This window comes from Prionailurus viverrinus, chromosome B4 (assembly GCF_022837055.1).
Source record: "Prionailurus viverrinus isolate Anna chromosome B4, UM_Priviv_1.0, whole genome shotgun sequence".
Classification (NCBI taxonomy): domain Eukaryota; kingdom Metazoa; phylum Chordata; class Mammalia; order Carnivora; family Felidae; genus Prionailurus; species Prionailurus viverrinus.
The window spans coordinates 42,033,687-42,052,544 of record NC_062567.1 but is presented as its reverse complement, the minus strand read 5'-3'; the positions used below and the strand labels follow the sequence as shown (position 1 = coordinate 42,052,544).

The following is an 18,858-nucleotide window of genomic DNA, read 5'->3' as shown; positions in this document are numbered from 1 at the left end:
AAGTTATTGTTTATTTTTGAGAGAGAGAGAGAGAGAAGACAAGTGGGTGAGGGACAGACAGAAAGGGAGACACAGAATCTGAAACAGGCTCCAGGCTCTGAGCTGTCAGCACAGAGCCCGACGTGGGGCTCGAACTCATGAACCGTGAGATCATGACCTGAGCCGAAGTCCGATGCTTAACCCACTGAGCCACGCAGGCACCCTTGTTTTTATAAATTTTAAAGCTTATTATATATGTATTATCTCATTTGATCTTCTCAACAAAGATTGACAAAGTTGATCATAGGATATTCAGTTGGTGAACAAACAGGTGTGGACAGTGACTAAGCAACCAAGGTTAGTAGAGCATAAGTGATGGGAATGAATCGCAGGTCTTCTGACTGCCACTCTTTATTTTAAATACTGCTGAGGGTTAAAGGTCACCCAGCAGAATTACTCGGTTGGTAAAAACAGGGTGATCAATAATATTTTAAAAGTAGACTCCGTAAACGTTCCCCTTGTCTTTCCACCTCCTTCAAAACCCATTCCACACTGGAGCATTCTTTCCCCTCCCCAATGTAATTCTTTTCTGGTAAGAAACGTGGGCTAAACCATGTGATCTTCAGGCAAATTGCCAAAACTCCACAGGCTACTAAAGATTAACCCTTGCTGAATGGTACACGTTTTACTATTAAAAGGAACTCTTTTATACCGTGACTTCAGGGATCTTTAGTTTCAATGTGTCTTTCAAATTTCATACCTCTTGTTTGATAGGCTTCTAGCTGTCAGCTAGCTAGCAACCGTGGTGCAAAGGGGGAAATCTCCGGTTAGGAATCTAACTGCAGGAAAGGGTTGTAGTCCAGGTCAACCATTCGGATTCCGGCTTTATCTTTCCTCACTCCACCAGTGAAAGGCGAATTCATGCCACACCCCCCTCCTGAGGGCAGGGTGCCGCGAGAATTAGAGACCCGAAAAGTAAAAGCGACTTGCACACCTGAATTCTCAGCCTATAAAAAAATACTATGACATTTTCACACTTCTGTGTTTTGCTTGTAGCACACGATCTACTTAATTTTGCAAAAAAAAAAAAAAAAAATGTTCTTCCAACCTTGCGAAACCAAGTTCAGGTCTCCCCAGCGCCTCCGAGTCTCTCCCGGGAGAACCCGCCTTCCCGCTTTCCTCCGGTCACCGGGGACCAGAAAGGCACGCCCGCCGCGACGCTTTTACCCTGGGCGATGACGTCACTACCAGGCGCCGGGCGGCACGTCGGCCAGGCCTCGGGCGGGCTTCAGGGGGACGAAAATGGCTATGGCCAGCGATTTCTACCTGCGCTACTACGTAGGGCACAAGGGCAAGTTTGGACACGAGTTCCTGGAATTCGAGTTTCGGCCAGACGGTGAGCAGGGGAGCGGCGCCGCCGCCGAGTGCGCTGCGCGGCTGGGGGAAGCGGAGCGCGGAGGACGCGGAGGGGGCGGGGTGGGCTGAGCCGTCCGCGGTGGGCTGGCGAGCCTGCGGTGGGGGCTGGGGCCACTAGAGCCGAAATACACACGAACGAAAGTCTATCCGAGGCGTACATTGGTTCCGTGAAGAAAAGACAATTGATCGGTGTAAATTAATTCAGAAAAATCGAACCCTGCCAGATACCGAAAACTTGGGGGTAAGCAGAATCCTGCATCCAGCGCACCGGAAGGGACCTGAAAAGGCATCTCGTGTGCTTGACGTCATACCTGAACATTTTGAAGAACATCCCATCGTGCCGGGGTCCAAGGGATGCTGAAGGTCTTCCGGTGACCAGTTAATTTTCGGACTCCCCATTCAACCATTGTATTCATTCAGGCCCTGCCTCTCAAGCCACGTGTGTAGGAAAAGGACCTGCTCAGAAGAGGGGAGCTCTTCAGTGTAGAAAAATGAATGTAATGATGTGTTTAGGGTGCTTAAATACAGTTGTTTGCCATAGGATGCGTTAAGAATACACAAGAGGGGAATGGTGAGGGCTACGTGTAGGAGGCGTCAAGGAAAGCTTCCTAGAGAAGGTAACAGTTGAAATTGCAGCTGGTGCGCAGGGCTACAGGAGCACTTGTCTCCCGGGTTCCCAAACAGACCAAATCGGAGGCTCGTTGACAAATCCAAAGGTAGAGAATCTACTGATGGTGAAACAAGAAAGTTTATTTCAGAGAGGCCAGCACCGGAAGACAGCGGACTAGCTTCTCAAAGACGTCTCTAAAATGCAAAAAATACTTCCAGGTTTATGTAAGGAAAACGTGGGGCAAAGGTGGGTGGGTTCTGTGCCGGTGGACCTTGAATTTTAAATTGATCATTGCCTTGGATTTCAATCCCAGGTGAGGTCTTGATGGCTCGGGGCAGTCCTTGTTGCTTGAGGGGGTAGTTTTTGTTCCCGTTAGGAGATACTTTGCCCTTAGGGTCTTCTGCAGGAGCCGAGAGACAAGCTGGAAGGAGGAACCTAACTAAAAAGTTTGAGATCCCAATGGAGGCAGCCGGAGCCCTCTTTCAAGATGAGTTTTTTTTTGTTGTTGTTTGGTTTTTTTTTTAGTTTTTTAACATTTATTTATTTTTGAGAGAGACAACGAGAGAAAGACAGGGGATGAGTAGGGGAGGGGCAGAGAGAGAGGGAGACACAGAATCCGAAGCCGGCTCCAGGCTGTGAGCTGTCAGCACAGAGCCCCATGCGGGTCTTGAACCCACAAACTGAGAGATCATGACCTGAGCGGAAGTCGGAAGCTTAACTGATGGAGCCACCCAGGAGCCCCAAATGAGTCTTTAAATGAGAATAGGATGTTCTGGGCCTGTGAGGGAGAAAACCATTCAGACTGCTGAAAACAGCATGGGCAAAGGGTGAACGGTCTGCTGCCTGCTGCCGTGTAGGTGCAACATAGTCTATCTTTTGACAGCTCCGATTCTCTCTAAAGAGAAGTGTTACTGTATACTGAACTCTCCTGGCAACCTGGGCAGTCCACCCGCCTAGGCTTTCCTTCTTTGAATGCGTGTTATGTGCTGGGCAACAAGTAAATACAAAAATTGAGGATACAGTAATGAATAAGACTCTTTAATTTCCATGAAGGAGTTACGTCTTGGTGGGCGACACAGACATGAAACTAGCCATAAAACAGCGTGGATATTAAGTGGTGCGATATGTTTTGGCAAAGTTCTGTGGGAGTGAAAGAGTCGAGAAGGGGCGCGTGGGTCGGTTAAGTGACTTGATCACAGCTTAGGTCTTGATCTCAGGGTCGTGTGAGTTTAAACCCCGTGTTGGGCTTTGTGCTGGGCATGGAGCCTACTTTAAAAAAAAAAAAAAAAGAAAAAGTAGAGAAGCCTCGTATATTAGGAAAGAGGAAGAGAATCAGACGTTGAAGGAAGAACTCAAGGTAACTACAGCCATGCAATTTAGAAACTGTAATCACTTTATTCTCCCTTGTTCTCCCCACGTCTCTTCTCAATTTAGCTAAGGAGCCAAATTTACCTGAATGTTCCATCTATTCTTTTTTTAGGTGATAATCTTCTTAGTGTCTTTGCCTGTGAACAGCTTTCAGCTTGCCTATATCCTGTTTAGCCAGTCACGTAAATTAAGCAGTCTGATATTATCAGGGAAATCTCATGCCAGGACGGTGGTTCTCATCCAGTAACCTGCCATCACACCATTCCACATACTTCCTTCAGTAGTGAGGGGATCACCTCATTAGGGTAACATCAGAGATCAGGACCATATTACATCTGTCCCTGAGCAACTGACTACAGCCATAAGGAGAAGCATGCATCAAGGAGTACAAAAGTCAACGATGGATTAAAATTAACTATAGGTCAGCTAACAAACTGGCCTACGTTTTATCTAGAAGCGTTACATAGCATATGCATCCTAGTGACAGTGCTAAAATATTAGCATTGCCATATTGTATAGAGAACATTTTGGAGTAGTAGGGAAAGTGTGAGTATTGGAAGAAGGTGGATCCAGATCCGAATCTTTGTGTCCCTGGGCAAGTGACTGAACTCTGTTTTCTCAACCATGAATAGATGAAGCACCGATTAGATTAAATGCTCTGGGTAAATCACTTAGGACCAATGAAGACATAAAACATAGGCTTTAAAAGAAATGTTAGTTCCTTTTTCAGATTCCCTGTCTAGTTCATGATAATAGCTTAAGCAAATGAGCCTTAAAAGTAACTCTCCTAAAGGGCGTCTGGGTGCCTCAGTTGGTTAAGTGTCGGACCCTTGATCTGGGTTCAGGTCATGATCTCGTGGTTCATGGGACTGAGTCCACATTGGGCTCTGTGCTATCAGCTTGGGATTCTCTCTCTTGGCCCCTCCCCAGCTTGTGCTCCCCCGCCCCCAATAAATAAATAAACTTTAAAAAAAGGCCCTCCAATTATATTGAAGGCATGAAATATTTATTTATTTATTTATTGAAAAAAAATTTTTTAACGTTTATTTATTTTTAAGAGAGAGAGAGAGAGAGACAGAGCATGAGTGGGGTCGGGGCAGAGAGAGAGGGAGACACAGAATCTGAAGCAGGCTCCTGGCTCCACGCTGTCAGCACAGAGCCCGACGCGGGGCTCGAACTCATGAACCATGAGATCATGACCTGAGCTGAAGAAGTCGGATGCTTAACTGACAGAGCCGCCCAGGTGCCCCAAAGTCATGAAATATTTAAAAATTATGTTGAATACTTAAAAATTCTGTTGAAGGTATGGAGTATTTGAAAATGACTAGCTTCAGCTTTAGCTTTTTTTTTTTTTTTTTACCAGCAAATACAGATCTGGCATTGATCTTATGCTAAAAAGGCAGAAACTATTAATAAAAAAAGTGGTAGTATAAAATGGTCTTTACCTTCAAAATTGCTTACAGTGTCATTTCTTTCTTTCTTTCTTTTTTTTTTTTTTTAGCAGTTTTTGCTGTTATAGATTGAATTTTTTTCCACTCCCCACAGGAAAGCTTAGATATGCCAACAACAGCAATTACAAAAATGATGTCATGATCAGAAAGGAGGTAAGTTCTTTTTGAATGTCTAATTTTTTACATTTAGACCATTTTCTTCAGATCTTTTTTGAATTTACAAAACTACATCTAAGGCTATATTACTATAAAGAAGCCACTTTATAGATTGAAAAGGGATTCTATTTAAATTAGATATAACTGTAGCATGTGTAACATCAAAAGAAGCAATCTGAATATATTAAATTGTAGACCCACCTTTGAACATATGATTTAGTTCATTTTGTCTTTATGTCACTTTCACTATTTAAAACTAATTGATAGTCAGGGGCGCCTGGGTGGCGCAGTCGGTTAAGCCTCCGACTTCAGCCAGGTCACGATCTCGCGGTCTGTGAGTTCGAGCCCCGCGTCGGGCTCTGGGCTGATGGCTCGGAGCCTGGAGCCTGTTTCCGATTCTGTGTCTCCCTCTCTCTCTGCCCCTCCCCCGTTCATGCTCTGTCTCTCTCTGTCCCAAAAAATAAATAAACGTTGAAAAAATAAATAAACGTTGAAAAAATAAATAAATAAAAATAAAACTAATTGATAGTCAATATTTAAACACAGTATGCATTTTATTTTTTTTTAAGTTTTTATTCATTTATTGGATAGAGAGAGAGAGAGTGAGAGAGAGAAAGAAACCAAGCAGAGGAGGAGCAGAGAGAGAGGGGGAGAAAGAGGATCCAAAGCGGGCTCTGCCCTAGCAGCAGAGAGCCTGGTGCGGGGTTCAAACTCATGAACTCCTGAGATCATGACCTGAGCTACCCAGGTGCTAAACACAGTGTGAATTTAAATACAAGGCTCAAAAGTTAGGGATAAGAAAAAGTTCAGAACAGTAGCTGTGATGTTTACTTGTATTTGCCTCTGTTCACCTTATAGATTTTCCCTTATCACCATTAACCACTCAGGTAATTGAGTCCCATGTTAAGAAGTCCAGAATCCAGGGTTTTAAAAGGAGGCTAGTGTAAATTACCTTTTTTTTTTTTTTTTTTTTTAAATTTGGAGACAAATGTATATTCAAGGAAAGGGCAAGAGAATGAAGAAGCATCCTATGGATGAGTGATTCTCTCTCACCTTGTAATTTTGGAATCAGCATTCGATTCTTCCCTGGTACTCCCTTTGAATATTTAGTGTCTGTAACATTGTATGATTATTTCATTCTGAGTTGGGGGAAGAAATAGACATGAAATTTTTACTGGAACTTATTTTCAGGCTTATGTACACAAGAGTGTAATGGAAGAACTGAAGAGAATCATTGACGACAGTGAAATTACAAAAGAAGATGATGCTTTGTGGCCTCCCCCTGACAGAGTTGGCCGACAGGTTGGTGTTTAGTGGTTCTTTAAATGCATACGTCTTAAAAGTTGGTAATATAATTCATTGTTACGTTTCTCCTTATTTATCTAGAATAGACCATTGGTTCTTTGGTTTTCCATTTAGTAGGCACCCGGTAAATCCTGTTTAATTTTGTTTCACTTAGGCTCATTTCCTGTGCTACCTCTGAGTAGTAAAGGAGTCAAGATTTAGGTCAAGATTTAGACCTCTTTCTGACCAGTCCTCTCTCTAGCCCCCCCAGTTAAAGCTATGATGTTTTCACGCTGTTATGAATAATTTCTATTGTGTATTACTTCTATTAGGAATAAGTACACTGTTTGTTAAATTCAAGACAGGATTCTTATTGACTGTAAAATTTACTTTCTTCATTTTTATAACTCTGAGAACCCTTGTTTGCATCCTTATGCCCAGGAGAGGGATTTGATTGGTGTCTTTGTTCGAACTGACCATTGCTTTTGCCTCATATTCCCTTTAGAGTAATTAATGTTTCTCAGAGGGCTTGTGAAGAACTTTGAAGGTTTCATTTCACTCTGTAAAAAGATAGTTTGATTGGGTCTTTTCAACTCTTGAAGACATGAGATACAATTCCTGGAGGAAGAAGCACTTAATTTCACTTTTTTATGTTCCTAAGAATTATACTTTATGTCACCTTCTTTGATTTTATATTACTTTCTTCTAGAAGAAAATGTGGAGAAATTGAATAGATGCTGACATTCTATAGCAGTCACTTAGCTCTTCTGTTTAAAGAAACATTATTTAGGAAAGCAAAGGTAATAGTTAACAGTATTTATTTTATGCATTGAAAAACACTTTTAAAAAATAAATTTAAATCTCAGTTTGCTTTATGCAATGGGTACATTTGTACTAAAAAACAGACAACGGCAGTAAACCTTTTATCTCTTTTAGACTCTGGGAGAACCCAGCATTTTATGTACCCACTCGATGATGTGCTTATGTTTTGGTTAGTGGGGAGGGTTAAGCATGTTCCAGAGATCATCCATTGGATCTTTAAGTCAAAGATTTTATGATTGATTGAGAGCCTTAGGTAATTCTCCATATTGTGTGTGCCATAAACTGTGTGTAATTAGGTCTTTTGATCAGACATATAGCTGAGATTGTCTTTAATGGCATTTGTTATTTAACCTGATATATCACTACAGACATAGCCTCTTAATCATTGGTTTTAGATTTGCAGATAAAATATAGAGAAAAACTTATCCAGTAATTATGGCACACTGAGAATGTCTACAGTATGTTGTATTTGTTTTAGTAGTGCTTAATTTTAAATGTTTTGTGAAGTCAAACAAGTGTGAGTCTTTCAGTGTTAACAGCCCAGGATTCAAATATGAGTACTATCACTTATTAGTGGTTGTAAATGTTGATGTTTTTCCCTATGCTTTATGAATCTTGTATTTTGCATTTGTCAAATACCCTGATAAGGGTATTTTAGGGATTACAGAGTATGTTTTAAAGTCCCTAGCAGCAGGGCCTCATACACAGTAGATCCCAAAGTGGTGCTGTTAATACTGTGCATTTCTGGTAGAATGGTTGAGTGTGCTTATATTTATTGATTAAAAACAGGTTTTTACCCATATTATTATTTTTACAACATTGTGCTTCAAAGTTATTTCTTTAGTTTTTACGGACATAAGAAATGTTCATGTGTCATTCATATTTATAGTGTTTTCTTTATGAGATCTCTGGAAAGCAGTTCTTGGTTGATCCTAATATTGGGGACTCCTGAGCATTCGATGAGGTTTTTATTTTACAGACATAGTTTATGTCTAACAGGTCAAGTTCCTTTTCCTTTTTCTTTTCTTTTTTTTTTTTTTTTCCTCCTCTATGACTGCTAGAAAACTCGCAGCTACAATTGGGACCTCTAGGTAACAAGAATACAGACGCTTCTGAGATGGAGTTTTATATTAACTACATGAATCTATTTTGTTTTTTTCAGGAACTTGAAATTGTAATTGGAGATGAACACATTTCTTTTACCACATCAAAAATAGGTTCTCTTATTGATGTAAATCAGTCAAAGTGAGTATGTTAAAGTATTTTGACTAAATTGACGTAATTAATTAGAGAGGCTCATTTTAGAACAGTAGCCAGTTTTCTAAGATTATTTTGGTGGCATCCTATCAGTTTATTATGCAGATGTAATTCTAACTTTTATGTCATTAAAGACTTGCTGTCAAAGTGGTTAGCAGCGTATTTTTGTGATTATCAAAAGAATGTTAATCTGACAACTGCGTTGTAATAGCTATTTTTGGTAAAAATCTGGGTATCTTTTTACAGAGTTTAAAAGAAATCCTTATTGGATTATATCATTCATTATCACATCATCCTCATCTTTGAATTTAATATTTGAAAGAATTTGAAAAAAGTCATTGTAACTTACGGATGGTTTTAGCTTCCTCTGTCTTTCCAAGTTTGTTTCCTCTGGGCCTTTGTAGGACATACTGTTGTTTTTGTCTGAAAAATTTCTCTACTTGGAGTTACTTTTCTCTCTTTACCCCTCAAAATGTTTTCTTAGTATTTTGTCCTATCACCCTAAATTGTAATAACTTATTTATTTGCTTTTCTGGCTTGAATATAAACTCCATGAGAACCTTGCTCTTTCTCCAAAGTTAACACAGTGCCTGGCACAGGATAGGTGCTTGGTAAATATATGTTAGAGGAAAGGAGAAAGGAATGAATGTATAGTAACTATTAGATACAATAAAGACCGACCAGATACTTTTAAACTATCACATTTATTTCCCCACAGTGGTGAGGATGTGGCTGGCATTCATATCCTAAGTGGGATTTTAAATTGGTACAGTGTTTTTTGGAAAGCAGTTTGATAATTGTGCATCAAAAGGTGCTAGCATTTTAAATTCATCTTTGACTTAGTAATTCCATTTCTGAGCATCTATTTTAGGGAAATACTGTAAATAATGAAAATGCTTTATTAGTCATAAAAATGGTCATTGGAGTCTTACTTATAATTGGGGAAAAATCCAACTGTTTAACAAAAAGAGAATTGTTAATTAGAAATCATTTGCGAATTATTTTTCATGTAATGGAAAACAACGTTAAAAAGGGTACAAGGAACAGGGGTCCCTGGGTGGCTTATTCGGTTAAGCATCTGACTTTGGCTCAGGTCATGATCTCCCGGCTCATGAACTGAGGCCCCAAATCGGGCCCTGTGCTGACAGCTCAGAGCCTGGAGCCTGCTTCAGATTGTGTCTCCCTCTCTCTGCCACTCCCTCACTCGCATTCTGCTTCTCTCTCTCTCTCTCTCTCTCTCAAAAATAAACATTTAAAAAATTTTTTTAATCAAAAAGGGCCAGGGAATGCTTTTAGTTATGAAAATAGAGAAATGCCAAAATATTCATAGTTTTTCTGTAAGGAGTGACATTAAATTTATAGTATTATGAGTATTATTTTTTCTATCTTTATAATTATATCTGCTTTATACATTTTTGCTATGTATAGTTCTTACTTTGATAAGAAAATAAATACTTGAGTATGAAATGAATACTGGTGAATAAAATTTATATTTTTTGTAGAAAAGATAGAGAAAGGAAATGAAAATTATTCAGTATGTTCATTTTAGTTGCCGCAAATCCTTCCTTTCTCCTGGATTCCTTGGTTTTGTTTTTTATTTTGTTTTAGGAATTAACTTACAAAATTATATGTTTCATTTTAGGAACAAAAAAGTAACTTATACCTTTTTAAATTTTAGGGATCCTGAAGGCCTTCGAGTATTTTACTACTTGGTACAGGACCTGAAATGTTTAGTTTTTAGTCTTATTGGATTACATTTCAAGATTAAACCAATCTAAGTTGTATGTTTTTTTAAAAGCTGTTTTTATATTTAATTAAGGGATGGGTTTGTCACTTACAATATTGGGATTTTTATAAATGTGAAACTCTTGTTTTGTATGCCCACTGAAAATAAGAAAATACATAAACAGGCTTAATGGTTCTTCTCACTTGGGTCCAAGTGGTTTAGATAGTCCTCACACGTATTAAATTCTGTAAATGAAAGCAACTTTTTGTTGAGATTTTGCTCCAATAAAACATATCAAAGCCTGCATGGAGAGTGGTTTTTTGTTTGTTTGTTTGTTTTGTTTTTGTTCTTTTTTCCAGAAGGGTACGTCTTTTTATTCACTTTAAGATCATAAAGAATTGTTATGGTAGGACATCCTATGGCAGAAGTTCTTTCATGCAGCCAGAGTTTCATCCGTTAAAGGCAATTACGTGTTACCTTTATTACTTCCATACCTAATGGGACTTAATTTTTTGGTGCCTATAGAAGTTGTTTACAGAAGGTTCTGGATTTTTTACATTTATCACCAACCCCCCAGGAATTATTAAAATTTAAATATTTTTGGTATAATCAATAATGCCTAAAGGGTTACAAGAGTAAAGTCAGCACCCCAAGTTAAACACATCTTTTATTCTGCCCTTATTCCTTATTTTCACAGTAAATTTTATAAATAAGATATTTCACAATATATTTGTGTTTCTGTAGGAACTAAATGAGTTCTCAGCATGACAAATTATTAAAAATTTAGGCTTTTACACGCACATGTGTGTGTGTATTTTAATTTCTAATGACCATAGTTGCCACTCGTGATTTTCAGTTCCCTTCAACGTCTTTCTGATAGACTTGGTCTTTCATTATTTCTCTTAGTAAGCATGCCCCTGGTATTGTTCTTTCTCTATCTGAACCCCCACTTTTTAAAGGGGGCAGTCCTTGCAGTGACGATTCACTTGCCCCGGGACAGTGAGGATGACCTTATTGGGAAGAATTAGTCTCTGAAGGTGTGCAGTACTCCTGAGCTACATTATCTAAAGAGGTTCTGGCCAGTAAACTTATTTGAGATAATGGCGATGTCCTTTATCTGTAGTTCAGCAAAGTAACCACCAGCTATGTGTAGTTCAGCAAAGTAACCACCAGCTATGTGTAGCAACTAGTACCTGAGATGTGGCTAGAATAACTGAATTTATAGTCCTATTTAATTAAAAACATTTTTTAAATTTTATTACGAAAAATTTCAAGCATACGAAATGTTAAAAAAATTGTAAAATGAACACCCATATGTCAAATCTAGATTCTATATATATATATTTTTTTTTTACTGAAGTAAGGCTTATAAATCCTGTCCTGTTGATTTTTGACTTAAAAATGGAATAACTAGTATAATTGGTGTCAACAAATAACTTTTCTTAGTGCTATTTAGTTTTGGTTAAATTTTATTTATTTATTTATTTATTTATTTATTTATTTATTTATTTATTTATTATTGTCAAGTTAGCTAACATACAGTGCATACAGTGTGCTCTTGGCTTCGGGAGTAGATTCCCATGATTCATCACTTACATAAAACACCCAGTGCTCATCCCAATGAGTGCCCTCCTCAATGCCCATCACCCATTTTATCCATCCCCCTGTTCTCCCACTCCCTTCAACCCTCAGTTTTTTCTCTGTGATTAAAAGTCTCTTATGGTTTCCCTCCCTTTCTGTTTGTATCTATCTATCTATCTATCTATCTATCTATCTATCTATCTATCTATATTTTTTTATTTCTCAACATCCACATATAAGTAAAAACATGATATCTGTCTTTCATGGACTGGCTTCTTTCACTTAGCATAATATTTTACAGTTCCATCCGTGTTGTTGCGAATGGCAAGATTTCATTCTTTTTCATTGCTGAATAGTATTCCATTGTGTGTGTGTATGTGTGTGTGTGTGTGTGTTTGTGTGTGTGTATACCTATCTTTATCCATTCATCATTTGATGGACATTTGGGCTCTTTCCATAATTTGGCTATTGTTGATACCATTGCTATAAACATTGGAGTACATGTGCCCCTATAAATCAGCATTCCCTAATCCTTTGGATAAATTCCTAGTAGTGCTATTGCTGGGTCATAGGGTAATTCACATTTTAATTTTTGGAGGAATCTCCACACTGATTTCCAGAGTGCCTGCACCAGTTTGCATTCCCGCCAACAGGACAAGAGGGTTCCCCTTTCTCCACATCCTCACCAGCATCTGTTGTTTCCTGAGTTGTTCATTTTAGCCACTCTGACCGGTGTGAGGTGGTATCTCACTGTGGTTTTGATTTGTATTTCCCTATGACGAGCAAAGTTGAGCATCTTTTCATGTGTCTGTTAGCCATTTGGAGGTTCTCTTTGGAAAAAATGTCTATTCATGTCTTCTGCCCATTTCTTCACTGGATTATTTGTTTTTTGGGTGTTGAGTTTAGTAAGTTCTTTATAGATTTTGGATACTAACCCTTTTTAAAAACTTTTTTTAATGTTCATCTTTATTTTTGAGACAGAGAGCACAAACAGGGGAGAGGCAGAGAGAGAGGGAGACACAGAATCAGAAGCAGGCTCCAGGCTCCGCGCTGTCAGCACAGAACCAGACGCGGGGCTCGAACTCGTCAACTGGGAGATCATGACCCGAGCCGAAGTCGGACGCTCAACTGACTGAGCCACCCAGGCGCCCCTGGATACTAACCCTTTATCTGATATGTCTTTTGCAAATATCTTCTCCCATTCTGTCAGTTACCTTTTAGTTTTGTTGATTGTTTCCTTTATAGGGCAAAAGCTTTTTATTATGATGAGGTCCGGTAGTTCATTTTTGCTTTTCCTTTGGAGAACATATCAAGTAAGAAGTTGCTGCGGCCGAGGCAAAAGAGGTTGTTGCCTGTTTTCTCTTCTAGGATTTTGATGATTTCCTGTTTTGTGTTTCAGTCTTTTATCCATTTTGAATTTATTTTTGTGTATGGTGTAAGAAAGTAGTCCAGTGTTCTTCTGCATATTGTTGTCCAGTTCTCCCAGCACCATTTGCCAAAGAGACTGTCTTTTTTCATTGGATACTCTTTGCTGTTTGTTGAAGATTAGTTGGCCATACATTTGTGGGTCCACTTCTGGGTTCTTTATTCTATTCCATTGGGCTGTGTGTCTGTTTTTGTGCCAATACCATACTGTCTTGATGATTACAGCTTTGTAGTAGAGGCTAACGTCCAGGATCGTGATGCTTTTGTTTTCTTTTCCAACATTACTTTGGCTATTTGGGGTCTTTTGTGGTTCCATATAAATTTTAAGATTGTTTGTTCTAGCTTTGAGAAGAATACTGATGCAATTTTGATTGGGATTGCACTGAATGTGTAGATTGCTTTGGGTAGTGCGGACATTTTAACAATATTTGTTCTTCCAATCCATGAGCATGGAATGTTTTTCCATTTCTTTGTGTTTTCAATTGCTTTCATAAGCTTTCTATAGTTTCCAGTGTACAGATCTTTTACCTCTTTGTTTAGGTTTATTCCTAAGCATCTTATGGTTCTTAGTGCAATTGTCGATTCCCTGATACCTCTGTTGCTTCATTCTTGTTGAATAAAAATGCAACCGATATCTCTACATTGATTTTATATCCTGCAACTTTGTTGAATTCATGTATCCGTTTTAGCAGTTTTTTGGTGGAGACTTTCTGGTTTTCCATGTAGAGTATTATGTTGTCTGTGAAGAATGAAAGTGTGACTTCTTTGCCAATATGGATGCCTTTTATTTCATTTTGTTGTCTGATTGCTGAGGTTAGGACTTCCAACACTATGTTATACAACAGTGGTGAGTGGATATCCCTGTCATTTCCTGATCTCAAGGGGAAAGCTCTCAGTTTTTCCCCTTTGAGGATGATATCAGCTGTGGACCTTTCATATATGGCTTTTATGATGTTAAGGTATGTTCCTTCTATCCTGACTTTCTTGAGGGTTTTTATTAAGAAAGGATGCTGTATTTTGTCACATGCTTTCTCTGCATCTATTGGCTGTATCATATGGTTCTTACCCTTTCTTCTACCCTTTCTTCTATTGATTTGTGAATATTGAACCAGTCCTGTAGCTCAGGAATGAATCCCACTTGATCATGGTAAATAATTCTTTTAATATACTGTTGAATTTGATTTGCTAGTATCTTGTTGGGAATTTTTGCATCCATGTTCATCAGGGATATTGGCCTGTAATTCTCCTTTTTAGTGGGGTCTTTGATTTGGGTATAAAGGTAATGCTGGCTTCATATAATGAGTCTGGAAGTTTTCCTTCTGTTTCTATTTTTTTGGAACAGCATGAGAAGAATATGTACCATGTGTGGTTTAAATGTTTAGTAGAATTCCCCTGGGAAGGCATCTAGCCCAGGACTCTTAAATGTTGGGAGATTTTTGATAACCAGTTCAATTTCTTCACTGGTTGTGGGTCTGTTCAAGTTTTCTATTTCTTCCTATTTGAGTTTTGGTAGCGTGTGAATGTCTAGGAAGTTGTCCATTTCTTCTAGGTTATCCAGTCTGTTGGCATATAATTTTTCATAGTATTCTCTAATAATTGTTTGTATTTCTGTGGTATTGGTTGTAATCTCTCCTCTTTCATTCGTGATTTTATCTATTTAGGTCCTCTCTCTTTTCTTTTTGACAGGTCTGGCTGGGGGTTTATTGATTTTGTTTATTTTTTCAAAAAACCAGCTCTTAAATTCATTGATAGGTTCTACTGTTTTTTGTTTGTTTGTTTGTTTGTTTGTTTTTGGATTCTATATTGTTTATTTCTGCTCTAATCCTTATTATTTCTCTTCTTCTGCTGGCTTTGGGGTTTCTTTGCTGCTCTGTTTCTAGTTCCTGTAGGTGTGAGGTTAGATTCTGTATTTGGGATTTTTCTTGCTTTTTGAGATAGGTCTGATTTATGATGTATTTTCCTTTTAGGATTGCCTTTGCTGCATGCCAAAGGGTTTGGACTGTCATGTTTTCATTTTTATTTGCTTCCATATATTTTTAAAGTTCTTTAATTTCCTGATTGACCCATTCATTCCTTAGTAGGATATTTTCTTTCTTTCTTTCTTTCTTTCTTTCTTTCTTATTTTTTAAATTTATTTTTTTTAATTTACATCCAAATTAACATATAGTGCAACAATGATTTCAAGAGTAGATTCCTTAATGCCCCTTACCCATTTAGCCCATCCCCCCTCCCACAACCCCTCCAGTAACCCTCTGTTTGTTCTCCATATTTAAGAGTCTCTTATGTTTTTTCCCCCTCCCTGTTTTTATATTATTTTTGTTTCCCTTCCCTTATGTTTATCTGTTTTGTCTCTTAAAGTCCTCACATGAGTGAAGTCCTATGATATTTGTCTTTCTCCGACTAATTTGGCTTAGCATAATACCCTCTGCTTCCATCCATGTAGTTGCAAATGGCAAGATTTCATTCTTTTTGATTGCCGAGTAATACTCCATTGTGTGTGTGTGTGTGTGTGTGTGTGTGTGTGTGTGTGTGTATATATATATGTATATATATATATATATATATATATATATATATATACCACATCTTCTCTATCCATTCACCCATTGATGGACATTTGGGCTCTTTCCATACTTTGGCTACTGTTGATAGTGCTGCTATAAACATGGGGGTGCGTGTGTCCCTTTGAAAACAACACACCTGTATCCTGTGGATAAATGCCTAGTAGTGCAATTGCTGGGTTGTAGGGTAGTTCTATTTTTAGTTTTGTGAGGAACCTCCATACTGTTTTCCAGAGTGGCTGCACCAGTTTGCATTCCCACCAGCAGTGCAAAAGAGATTCTCTTTCTCCGCATCCTCGCCAACATCTGTTGTTGCCTGAGTTGTTAATGTTAGCCATTCTGACAGGTGTAAGGTGGTGTCTCATTGTGGTTTTGATTTGCATTTCCCTGATGATGATGCTGGTGATGCTGAGCATTTTTTCATGTGTCATCCCTGGTGATGCTGAGCATTTTTTCATGTGTCAGTTGGCCATTTGGATGTCTTCCTTGGAGAAATGTTTATTCTTGTCTTCTGCCCATTTCTTCACTGGACTATTTGTTTTTTTGGTGTTGAGTTTGATAAGTTCTTTATAGATTTTGGATCCTAACCCTTTATCTGATATGTCCTTTGCAAATATCTTCTCCCATTCTGTCGGTTGCCTTTTAGTTTTACTGATTATTTCCTTCGCTGTGCAGAAGCTTTTTATTTTGATGAGATCCCAGTAGTTCATTTTTGCTTTTGTTTCCCTTGCCTCCAGAGACGATGTAAGTTGTTGTAAGATTAAGAAGTTGCTGTGGCCATGATGAGAGGTTTTGCCTGATTTCTCCTTGAGGATTTTGATGGCTTCCTGTCTTACATTTAGGTCTTTCATCCATTTTGTGTTTGTTTTTATGTATGGTGTAAGAAAGTGGTCCAGGTTCATTCTTCTGCATGTCGCTGTCCAGTTTTCCTGGCACCACTTGCTGAAGAGACTGTCTTTACTCCATTGGTTATTCTTTCCTGCTTTGTCAAAGATTAGTTGGTGTCATCTGCGAAGAGTGAAAGTTTGACCTCCTCCTGGCCAATTTTGATGCCTTTTATTTCTTTGTGTTGTCTGATTGCAGAGGCCACGACTTCCAATACTATGTTGAATAACAGTGGTGAGAGTGGACATCCCTGTCTTGTTCCTGACCTTAGGGGGAAAGCTCTCAGTTTTTCCCCATTGAGGATGATATTAGCGTTGGGTCATTCATATATAGCTTTTATGATCTCGAGGTATGATCCTTCTATCCCTACTTTCTTGAGGGTTTTTTATCAAGAAAGAATGCTGTATTTTGTCAAATGCTTTCTCTGTATATATTGAGAGGATCATGTGGTTCTTGTCATTTCTTTTATTGATGTGATGAATCATGTTAATTGTTTTGTGGATATTGAACCAGCCCTGCATCCCAAGTATAAATCCCACTTGGTCATGGTGGATAATTTTTTTAATGTATTGTTCGATACGGTTGGCTAATATCTTGTTGAGGATTTTTGCATCCATGTTCATCAGGGAAATTGGTCTATAGTTCTCCTTTTTAGTGGGGTCTCTGTCTGGTTTTGGAATCAAGGTAATGCTGGCTTCATAGAAAGAGTTTGGAAGTTTTCCTCCCATTTCTATTTTTTGGAACAGTTTCAAGAGAATAGGTGTTAACTCTTCCTTAAATGTTTGTAGAATTCCCTTGGAAAGCCATCTGGCTCTGGACTCTTGTTTTTTGGGAAATTTTTAATTACTAATTCAATTTCTTTTTTGGTTATGGGTCTGTTCAAATTTTCTATTTCTTCCTGTTTCAGTTTTGGTAGTATATATGTTTCTAGGATTTTGTCCATTTCTTCCAGATTACCCATTTTATTGGCATATAGTTGTTCATAATATTCTCTTATTATTGTTTTTATTTCTGTTGTGTTGGTTGTGATCTCTCCTCTTTCATTTTTGATTTTCTTTATTTGGGTCCATTCCTTTTTCTTTTTGATCAAACTGGCTAGTGGTTTATCAATTTTGTTAATTCTTTTAAAGAACAAGCTTCTGGTTTCATTGATCTGTTCTAACGTTTTTTTGGTTTCTATAGCATTAATTTCTGCTCTAATATTTATTATTTCCTGTCTTCTGCTGGTTTGGGGTTTTATTTGCTGTTATGTTTCCAGCTCTTTAAGCATAAGGTTAGGCTGTGTATCTGAGCTCTTCCTTCTTTAGGAAGGCCTGGATTACTAAATACTTTTCTCTTATGACCTTCTTTGCTGCATCCCAGAGGTTTTGGGTTGTGGTGTTATCATTTTCATTGGCTTCCATATACTTTTTAATTTCCTCTTTAACTTCTTGGTTAGCCCATTTATTCTTTAGTGTGATGTTCTTTAGGTTCCAAGTATTTGTTACCTTTCCAAATTTTTTCTTGTGGTTGATTTCAAGTTTCATAGCGTTGTGGTCTGAAAATATGCATGGTATGATCCCGACCTTTTTGTACTTGCTGAGGGCTGATTTGTGTCCCAGTATGTGGTCTATTCTGGAGAACATTCCATGTGCACTGGAGAAGAATGTATATTCTGCTGCTTTAGGATGAAATGTTCTGAATATATCTTAATTCCATCTGGTCCAGTATGTCATTCAAAGTCTTTGTTTCCTTGTTGATTTTTTGATTAGATGATCTGTCCATTGCTGTGAGTGGGTGTTGAAGACTCCTACTATTATGGTATTACTATCGATGAGTTTCTCTATGTGATTAATTGATTTATATATTTGGGTGCTCTCACATTTGGTGCATAAATGTTTATAATTTTTAGGTCTTCTTTGTGGCTAGACCCCTTAATTATTTTTTTTATTTTTTATTATTTTATTATTTTTTATTTTTTAAATTTTACATCCAAATTAGTTAGCATATAGTGCAACAATGATTTCAGGAGTAGATTCCTTAATACCCCTTACCTATTTAGCCCATCCCCCCTCCCACAACCCCTCCAGCAACCCTCAGTTTGTTCTTCATATTTCTGAGACTCCTCTATTTTGTCTCCCTCCCTGTTTTTATATTATTTTTGTTTCCCTTCTCTTATGTTCATCTGTTTTGTCTTAAAGTTGTCATATGAGTGAAGTCATATGATTTTTGTCTTTCTCTGACTGACTAATTTCACTTAGCATAATACCCTCCGGTTCCATCCACGTAGTTGCAAATGGCAAGATTTCATTCTTTTTGATTGCCGAGTAATACTCCATTGTACATATATATCACATC

At 38.1% G+C, this 18,858-nt stretch overlaps 1 protein-coding gene across 6 annotated transcripts; it reads left to right on the top strand.

The window, feature by feature from the left end:
- Positions 1-1,168: 1,168 nt before the first annotated feature.
- Positions 1,169-10,373, top strand: LOC125169811 (protein mago nashi homolog 2). Of its 6 annotated transcripts, none has more exons than XM_047865559.1 (5): positions 1,169-1,375; positions 4,919-4,977; positions 6,172-6,282; positions 8,249-8,331; positions 10,022-10,373. In XM_047865559.1, the coding sequence occupies exons 1-5, from the start codon at positions 1,282-1,284 to the stop codon at positions 10,119-10,121; spliced, it is 447 nt and encodes a 148-aa protein (XP_047721515.1). In that variant the 5' UTR covers positions 1,169-1,281; the 3' UTR covers positions 10,122-10,373. The 6 variants fall into 6 exon arrangements, with proteins under 6 accessions (XP_047721515.1, XP_047721514.1, XP_047721519.1 ...); XM_047865558.1 differs by having other exon boundaries at positions 1,198-1,375; positions 4,875-4,977; XM_047865563.1 differs by lacking the exon at positions 1,169-1,375 and adding an exon at positions 2,161-2,229.
- The last annotated feature ends 8,485 nt before the right edge of the window (positions 10,374-18,858 follow it).